At 67.3% G+C, this 8,735-nt stretch overlaps 2 protein-coding genes across 2 annotated transcripts; both read right to left on the bottom strand.

The window, feature by feature from the left end:
• Positions 1-208: 208 nt before the first annotated feature.
• Positions 209-2,600, bottom strand: MNEG_3062 (hypothetical protein; the record flags this gene model as incomplete). Its single annotated transcript, XM_014048459.1, has 6 exons — positions 209-367; positions 700-745; positions 1,094-1,201; positions 1,521-1,594; positions 1,982-2,143; positions 2,574-2,600. 6 exons carry the CDS (start codon positions 2,598-2,600, stop codon positions 209-211), a joined length of 576 nt encoding a protein of 191 aa, XP_013903913.1.
• A 2,212-nt stretch (positions 2,601-4,812) lies between these two features.
• MNEG_3061 (hypothetical protein) lies at positions 4,813-7,406 on the bottom strand (the record flags this gene model as incomplete). Its single annotated transcript, XM_014048458.1, has 3 exons — positions 4,813-5,570; positions 5,847-6,216; positions 6,570-7,406. The coding sequence occupies 3 exons, from the start codon at positions 7,404-7,406 to the stop codon at positions 4,813-4,815; spliced, it is 1,965 nt and encodes a 654-aa protein (XP_013903912.1).
• Positions 7,407-8,735: the final 1,329 nt, after the last annotated feature.

Here is an 8,735-nt window from a genome sequence, read left to right as displayed (position 1 = left end):
GGTGAAGGAGGGGGGCAAAGGGGGTGGACGAAATAAGGGAGGTGTGGAAGACGATACGCAAGCACACAGCGCAAGACAGGGCGCATGTACTTTCGCACGCACGCACGCACTCACGCACGCACGCACACACAAAAGCACACGTATGGCTTTTGGCATTCCATACATGTGACTGCACGTGTGACAGGACAGGTGTTAACAACTATGATAATCATGAACGTTCAGAGCAGCGCACCTCCACGTCGCGGGTCCAGAGGGACCACTCCAGCTGCACCGCGCTGAGGGGCGTCACCGCGTGGGCCGCGCATATGTCATCGGGTGACGCCTCGCTGATGCCCACGTGGCGCACCTTGCCCTCCGCCTGCAGGGCCTGCAGAGGACGGCAGGGGATGGCGGTTTATCACTGATACACAGTGCGTGTGTGGATTGATCGCGGCGCACTTTTGGATCAGCAAGCTTGTGAGGATGTCGGGCTGCAGCTCGACTCAACCAAAATAGTGGAAGCACAGAGCGTGCCAGCAAAATGTAGCCCCGAAACGGACTCGCCCTGGACGCAAGGAACGCCGCGTGATGTGCACGGCATCGCCGGTGCGTGACCAAACAGGGCTTCTGCAACGTCCAACAGCCTGTTCTTATGCCAGGGGCGTGCGTCCGAGGTGCCCTGTTTCCCCGAGGCCCCCCTCCCCTTGACGTGCCGCCCACCTTCATCTCTGCAAACGTCTCAGCAACCGGGGTGTTGGGGTCCACCCTGTCGGGCGGCGAACAAGCAAGGGCAGCAGGCGGCGCGGGCATCAGCAGGATGGGTTTGGGATGGAGATGCCGCAAGGCGTACAAACAGCAGCCCAGGCACGGCGCGGCCCCTCGAGCCTGTTGACGCCCTCTCAGATGCTTTGGCTGCAGCTCCCAAAGGTGCCTGCCAGGTGCGCCATGCCTGCTGCCATCCTCGTCGTCAACGTGCAGGGCCCGTCCTCCGCCGTCGATTCTCTGACAGCCCCCCAAGCCGAAAGAGCTGCTGCAACAACCACACTTCTGCAAGCCCAGCGCCTTGCGACGAATCTCATGCCTATGTTGCTGCAGTGCCAAGGCCCCAGCCCACCTGTGCAGGTAGTAAAGGTCGATGGTGTCGATGCCCAGGCGCTTTAGGGACGCCTCGCACGCGGCGCGCACGTGGGCGCGGCTGCCGTCGAAGGAAGGGCCGCCGGGCCTGGGTGAGGTGCAAAGGGAGGGGCACGGGGCAAGGGGTGGGCTGGGCGACGCGTTGCTTAGGGCGAGCTGCTCCCAAACGATAAGAGATGGGGCGGTCGCAGGTTTCACGGGCGGGCGGGCAAGGCGGGACGCCTGTGGCTAGCTCGAGGCAACTCGAAAGAGCGCGCCGCGAGGCGCCCCGCACAGAGGGCGTGTTGTTGCCCTTGTGAAAATATCAAGGTGCACGCCTGCAGCACGGCGTGCCGGGCTGGCAGATCTGCCGGCTCTACATAGTCCGGGCGATTGGCAACCAGTGGACAGATCCCTCTCCAGCGCACCCGAATACGATGCCACACTTTGTGGCGATCGTGTACTGCTCTCGCCGCCCCTTGATTGCGCGGCCCACCAGCTCCTGAGGGAGGGGGCGCGGTGATTGAGGAGGGGGTGCATGACGGGCAGGACGCAGGATCAGGATTAGCATTGTTAAAGCGTCCCGCGGTCGCCCGCTCCTGTAGCCATCCAGGCTCATGGGATTGAGCATTGAAGCATCAACGTTGATGGAGGCGGGAGGAACGAGCAGCGTGGAATATGCTCCATGAGTAAAGCCGGCCCTTGAACCCCCTGCTGAAGCGAGGAACCCTGATGGGAGTTGGCTGAAGCCAAGGTGACGCTAAACCCTGGGGCGTGCAGTTTTAATGGACAGGCGTCCATCCTTGATTCACATTTGCATGCATATTCTTGGGCCCGCATCCAAGTTCTTGTGTGTCAGATGCAGCATTGCAAAATGCCACCCGCCCACCTCGTTTGTGAAGGGGCCGTAGATATCACTTGTATCCAGCAGCGTCACCCCCAGCTCCAGCGCGCGGTGGATGACGGCCAGCGCCGCGCCCTCCTCTGTGGGGGCGCCGTAGAAGGCCGACAGCCCCATGCAGCCCAGGCCCAGGGCGGAGACCTCCAGGCCCTGTTATTGTGTGGGGATTAGCGGTTGGAATGTTTCATCCGGGACGTCAAAACCTGCCTTCCCGCGCGTGCAACTCAAGCAACCAACAAGGGGTAGGACTGTGGGGCTTTACGGACGCACGCCTTCGTTGTTAAAGCCCCAGGAGTGTGGGGCGTCGGCCCTTGATTACAAATAGGCGAGTAGTTGGACGCGGGCAGCTGCTGGGAGGCGGCGATGCCAGGGGCGGCCCTGGCGCAAGTCAAGCTGGAGCCCGCCACGGCTGGACCACGCACGGTGGGTGACTGCGGAATGCTGTGCCCCCGCAGTGGGCCCAGACCAGGGTGTGCATGACGCCGCGGCGCCCTGGGCTTGCTTTTCGCTGCTGCAAATGGCAGGGCCGGGCACGAGCGCAATGAGGCCGTCGCTTGTCGGGAGACCCCCCCCTACCCACCTGCTTGCCCAAGGCGCGCTTGGGCATGGCAGGAGGGGCCATCTCAATTTGATGATCAAAACAGGGGAGTGCTATGGTGCACCTGCCAAGGGCGAGAGCAAAGGCAGGCATGAAGGGGAAACTGAGAAAAGTGAGGTGGGGCGGCTCGGGGAGCAATGCTGCCACGGTGCATTCATGTGCGCCGGGTGCCAACAGCAGCTTGCAATTGGTCTGCGCTAGGTGCCGACAGAGTCATGAGCAAAGGCCAGCACGCCTGAGAGCGCTGAATCCTGGCTCACTCGAGACCAGCGAGCACAAGACTGTAATAGAGTCGAAGCAACCAATCGAGATCTGTGCGGTTAATCAATCGAGAGGCCCTTCGACATCAAAAAGATTATGTGTGTAAGTAGTTTGACAACATGGCACTTCAGCTGCACGGGCATTCGTCACGCTGACGCACGCAGGCACTGCAGGCAGGTGTTACCAAAGTGAAAGCACGACATTCTAGGCGGAACAACAGGTCGCAACTGGAACCCCGTGAGCTGCCCGTCTCTGCCACCGACGGAAGCGCAGAGGCGGTCACACGAGCTGGTGGTCGGTCACACACCAGGCACCCCGTGGGCGCTTGTGCATCCAGCTTGTCATCTAGGGATGTTACCCTTGGCATCCATGTTGTGTGCATGCAGTCTCTATGTTTATGACGCTCGTCGTCCCAGAGCCTGTGGCGATGTTGCTTTCTGACCAGTCAACACATCCTCCTGCATACCGTATACATCAAGCGATTTGATGCGCAGCGCACACTTTGGCACGGGTTGCCAGCCAAGCAGAGAGATGCGGTGCGCGGACGGCTCTACCTCCTGACCCATACACAAACCTTTCATTCGAGCCGCACTGTGCGCTCGGCCTCTAGCGCCGCCAGGTCAGCAGCGGTCAGCTCCTCACCCGTAGCAGCCCCGGTCTCCTCGAGGTGACCCACCTGCGGGGTTTGCCCGGGAGGATCAATGTGTTTGACCGCATTTGACTGGAACAATAATCAATCAAGTTGAGTTCATGAGGCTCGCAGCACAATCAAGCCCGCTCCCAGAGGCCACACACAGCAGTGGGCGAGGCATTGCAAACACGGGTACCCAAGGACAATTTCGGCTGAGTTGTGCAGCCCACATCTGCGGTGGCGCTGGGCACCTGCTACCCCACCCACTCATAGGTGCACGTGCTTGCTTACGACGCACTAGCCGTTGACAGCAACAGTAGTGTGCATCCGCCATGTCACTGCTGGCCTGTAGAAGAGCCGCCTCGATTGGGCAGCAACTCCGCCTGGTCTTCCCACTGCTGCTGTCGACTCGATCACACAACTGAAGAGCCCTGCACGACGTTGTTATTACAAAGTTGTTGAACACAGCAGCAAGCGCAGCACTGTCAGCTGTGATTGGGGGTGGCGGTTTGTTTGCACCCCATCTTTTGCCACTGGGGGCGTGATGCTATCTATCTGGTCCTCATCGCTGGTCAAGTCAGTGTGGGGTGGCAGTTGATTATTCCAAACGCGGCCACAGCTGGGTGTGCTGGCAAAGGAGTGAGGTATTCGAGGTATTCAAGTATGGATACAATCAAGGAAGTATTGAGACCAGTGGACAAATCAGCTTGGTGAGTGGCAGCCGGACAGCTGCTTGTCAAGGCTGGGTGCCAGAAATGTCAACGGCATGTAAGTGCGTGGTACCCGATCTGCCTGGCGCTTTGTCCCATCAACACGAATGCTGCCCGCGCTGTCTGGGGCCCCTGGATGGTTGCAGCCTCGTCGGCGCGCAGGAGTCAAACATGCCGAATTGCTGGTCAACGAAGCAGCGGTTCTTCAAAGCGAGAGAGCCTCACCATCTGGTGGTGGTCTCCTGCCGGCGCACAGCGGCGCTCACGAGGGCACACGTCAAAGTGGCGTCGAAACAGGAGCCCCATGCACGCGCTCGAGCGACGTGCGGAGGCCGCACGTGTGCGTGCACGAGGATCACCGGGTGCGTGGGTGCGCAGCTCTGGGTGCGTGGTTGTCGGCCGTGTGCACGGCAATCCAAATGTCGCAATGTTTAAATAAATCTGGCGACAACGGTGAAGATTATGTTGGGTGTGACGCAGCATCATCATGATGCGGCTGCCGGGTGCGGGCACGGAAGGCAGGCGTTCGCAGCTCCAAAGCGGCGACGCAGGTGGATGGCTCGCCATCGGGTGGGCGGGAGCGCCTAGCCTCCCCTCAACCATATCGCACTGCGTCCAGTCACGCGGCGCCCGCCGCCGCGCCCTGCACGAACTGCCGCCGCATGGGCACCCCGTCCGGCCCCTTGAACGCGCAAGACACGCCGGCCTGCCAGCCCCACAGGCGGCCGCTGTTGTCCATGATACTGTCGTCTAGAGTGGGCACGCCGCTGCAAGGGGCCGCGGCCACCCATCTGGCGTCCCGCAGGGCGCTCCTGCGCCAGCCGCCAGTAATCACTGGGTCTGCCTCGCCGCTGCCCGTGCCTTCGGCATCGCCCGCGGCCGCGGCGGGCGCGCCGCCGCCCGGTTCCACCCCCTGCTGCTGCTGCTGCTGCTGCTGCTGCTGCTGCTGCTGCTGCTGCTGCTGCTGCTGCTGCTGCTGCTGCTGCTGCTGCTGCTGCGTCCGCGTCTGCGTCTGCTGCTGTGCATTGCCTATGGCCTGCGCAGCTCGCTCTTGGGATCCGGCCTTGCCACCAGGCAATGTTGCAGCCTCTTGCGGCGCACCGGCGCCCTGCGCCGACGCAGCAGAACCCTCAGCGGGCGCCTTCGCCTGCGCGGCGCCCGCGCCCGCGGGCGGCGCGGCCGGCGGGGCGGCGGCGCCCGCGCCGTCCTCCGCCACGGCTGCCTCTAGCCAGGCCTCTGTCTTGACGGTTGGGAGCCAGCGGGGGCGGCCGACGCGCACAGACGGCACGCCAAAGTTTTTCGCCAGCGCGGCGGCGAGTTTGGAGGGGGACTCGTCCTGGACGAAGCGGAGCGCCTCGGGCAACGACACGCGAGAGCCTGTGGTGGGGCGGGCGCCGCGGGTGGGTGCTGTTGAAACAAGACGGCTTGCGTGTCAGGGTGAAGCGCTCTGGACCCCGGACAGGAGTTCGATCCTCGCCGTTGGCGACGCTTTTGGGATGCATGCATGCGCGCAACGCACGAAGGGGTGCATGCCGACCGGAAGATTGTGGGCAGCACAACAATTACGAAGCACAGGACTTGGTGTGGATATGACAAGAGTCGGACTGGGTTCCAGGCGGGCAACGTCGCGCAGGCCGTGCGCCTTCCACGCACCATGCGGAAGGACGACCAGAAACGTGGTCGTGAGGTTTGCAGCAGCCGCCCCCCGGCCCGCCGCCGGCGGGCTGGACCCCGCCCCCGCGCCCGCCGCGGCCGCACGCGCAGCCTCCTCCAGCTTCTTGAGGAGCTCCTGCGCCGATGAGTCATCACCGGGCTTCCCTCCAGCCCCCAGCACCCGCCGGCGCCCCGAGTCTGACAGTGAGGACGTCGGGGTCGACGGCGGCGCGGCCGCCGCCGCGGGGCGGCCGTCGAGCACGAGCGCCGCGTCGTTGCAAGAGAGGGCATCGATGATCACGTGGCTTGGTGGGATGGGCAGGCCGGGCGAGTACGTCTGCTTGAACGCGAGCTTGAACCCATCGAGAGCCTGCGGGTCGCGCGGTTGGGTGGAGCAGTGGCGGTTGGCGTTTGGCGGGTTGCGGCACATGCTTTGGGGCCCAAGGGCGTGCAGAGTTGGAGGTGCGCATCCAGCAGGGCAAAGGCGCAGCGGTTTCGCGCTCGTGCGCTCTGTAAGCCGCTGCGTGCCAGCGCCCGCGAACATGATCGCAGGCGACCGATTGGCGGACCGCGGGCCGCGCAGCAAGCAGCGCCTGTCCAGGTGCCGGCGTCCTGCCGTGGTGCATCCCTTGCCCCTCCTTGTCAGCAACCTGCCCGCACAGCAGACCCAACCCCTGCTTCACATCCCTCCCCGTCAATGGCCACGCTCCCCGCCCTGCACACCTGGCGGGTCCCGAGGATGGCCTCGCAGCCCCAACCCTCCACCGCGCCCGCCGGCGGCGCCACCGACGAATCCACCTCAAATGACAACGGACGGCTGCCCTCAGCCGCCGCCTTGGACGCCCCCGCCGCGGGCGGCGCCTGCCGGCGCCGCTGAGTCACCGCGACGGGCGCGGCGATGCACGCGGCCGCCACCATCACCGCCAGCGCCGCCAAGCAGGCGAAGCGCGCCTTGCGCCCCTGCGACCACGAGGCGCCCCCGCCGCTGCGGCTGGGCAAGGGCGCGGCGCCGGCGCCGCCGGCAGACGCCTTTGCCGCCGCGTCGCCGTATCGCGTGCGGAGCGTGCCCACAGGCGCAAGGTCGCGGTCGGCGGCGCCGGCGCCGCCGAGGCTGCGCCACCACCAGAGGCCGCCCGACCCCTGCTCCGCGCCGCCGCCGGCGGCCTTAGTGGTCGCGCCTTTTGCGGCCTTTGTAGGGGCGCCGCCCTTTGGCGCGGGTGATGACCCCGTGCGGGTCCCGCTGCTCGACAGGTGCGCGTTGACCTGCTCTGCCTCCGCAGCCACCACCGCCGCAAGCACGCCGCCTTCATCGCCCATGCGGCCGCCGCCAGCCGACGACGCCCCCGCCTCGCTCGGCGCGCACGCGTCGACCCACGCCGCCGTGCGGTCGCCGGCGCCGCTGCTCGCCGCGTCGCTCCTGCGGCGGAGGTAAGACGGCAGCAGCGCTGCCGCGGCGCGCGCGAGGCCGGCGGCGGCGCCGGCTGAGCTGCTGGCCGGGGCCCTCACGGGCGCCCCCGGCGCCGCCGCGCCATCGGTAGCGGGAGCGGCCGTGTTTGACATGCGCCGCGGCTGCGGCGCGGCAGCCTCAGCGCCATCGACTGCGCTCGCAGCCGGCGGGACCGCAGCTGCCGCGGGTGCGGCGCTGCCGCTGCTGGATCTCGGGAACAGGAGGCCCCATCTTCCAGAAGGCTGGCGGGCAGGCGCCGAAGCATCCCCCGCAGGCGCCCCGCCCACGGCAGCCGCAGCCGCAGCCTCCCCGCCCTCCGGTGCCGCTGGTGCGGATGCGGAGAGGAGAGGGGCCGCGCCCGGCTCCGGCGAGCCCGCCTGGGACGTGGCTGCTGGGTCGTCTGTGGCGGTCAGCCGCCGCCGAGACACATGGGTTGCCTTCACAAGCGCAAGCGGCTGAACGCTGTCGGCATTAGAAGTCGGCTCCGCGCCGACAACCGGGCCGGCCCCGCCGTCCGCCGCCCCCAGCGCCGATACCGCCTCCGCGACCGCCCCGCCCTCGGCCACGGCCGCTGAGCCGGCGGCGCTGGTGACGCCGGTTGGCGCGACGGGAGGGCGGGGGGCGGCGGGGCCGGCGCGCGGGTCGGGCGCCGCGGCTGCGGGCGGCAAGGGGTCTGCAAACACGCGCGGCACGCTGCTCCATCTGCTGGTGCTGATGATAGGCAGCCGCCCGCTCCCAGACCGCGCCGGCGGCCCCGCGGGCACGGCCGCGTCGCCGCCGCCACCGCCGCCGCCGCCGCCCCCGCCGTGGGAGGCAGCCGCACGGCCGCCGCCAGAGCTTGTTGTGCGGGCGCTCCACCAGAGGGCGCTCAGGGCGCTCGACACCGACTGGCCGACGCCGTTGACCAGTGCGTCCGCCGCCGCCGGCGAGCCCGGCGGCGCGACCGTGGGCGAGCACGGGTCGTGGCCTGCGCCGCCCCAAACCGGCGGCGGCGGGGGCAGCTGCGGCGCGGGCGCGGGCACGGGCGGCGGCGTGCTGGGGCCGCCGGGGGTGGCGCTGCCCGGCCGCCCAGCGGCGGCGCCGCCGCCGGGGTATTGAGGCGGCGGGCTGGCCAGCGCGGCGCCGCGCTGCGGCAGAAATGAAGCCTCAGGCTGGGGTGCGTGCGCCGCTCTCACTGGCGCGGTGAGAAGCTTCCCGCTCGGCTGGCGCTCCCTGGCGCCGGCCGCCGCTCGCGCCTCGCCATGCCCAGGCCCGGCCACGGCGCGGCTGGGGCTGCGCCCATTGTTTGAGGCATAGCTCCCGCCCTTGCCGGCAGTCCCAGCCCTGCCTGCCACAGCTGCGGGCCCGGTCAGCAACGCCCCGCGCGGCGACGGCTGCCGGCGCGGCGACGCCGGCGGCGCCGCGGCCCCGCGCTGGCTTCGAGGGGACGCGCGGACGTCGCG

This window comes from Monoraphidium neglectum (genome assembly GCF_000611645.1).
Source record: "Monoraphidium neglectum strain SAG 48.87 unplaced genomic scaffold scaffold00371, whole genome shotgun sequence".
NCBI classification, from domain to species: Eukaryota; Viridiplantae; Chlorophyta; class Chlorophyceae; order Sphaeropleales; family Selenastraceae; genus Monoraphidium; species Monoraphidium neglectum.
The sequence above is the reverse complement of the archived record's forward strand: the minus strand, read 5'-3'. Positions and strand labels throughout refer to the sequence as shown.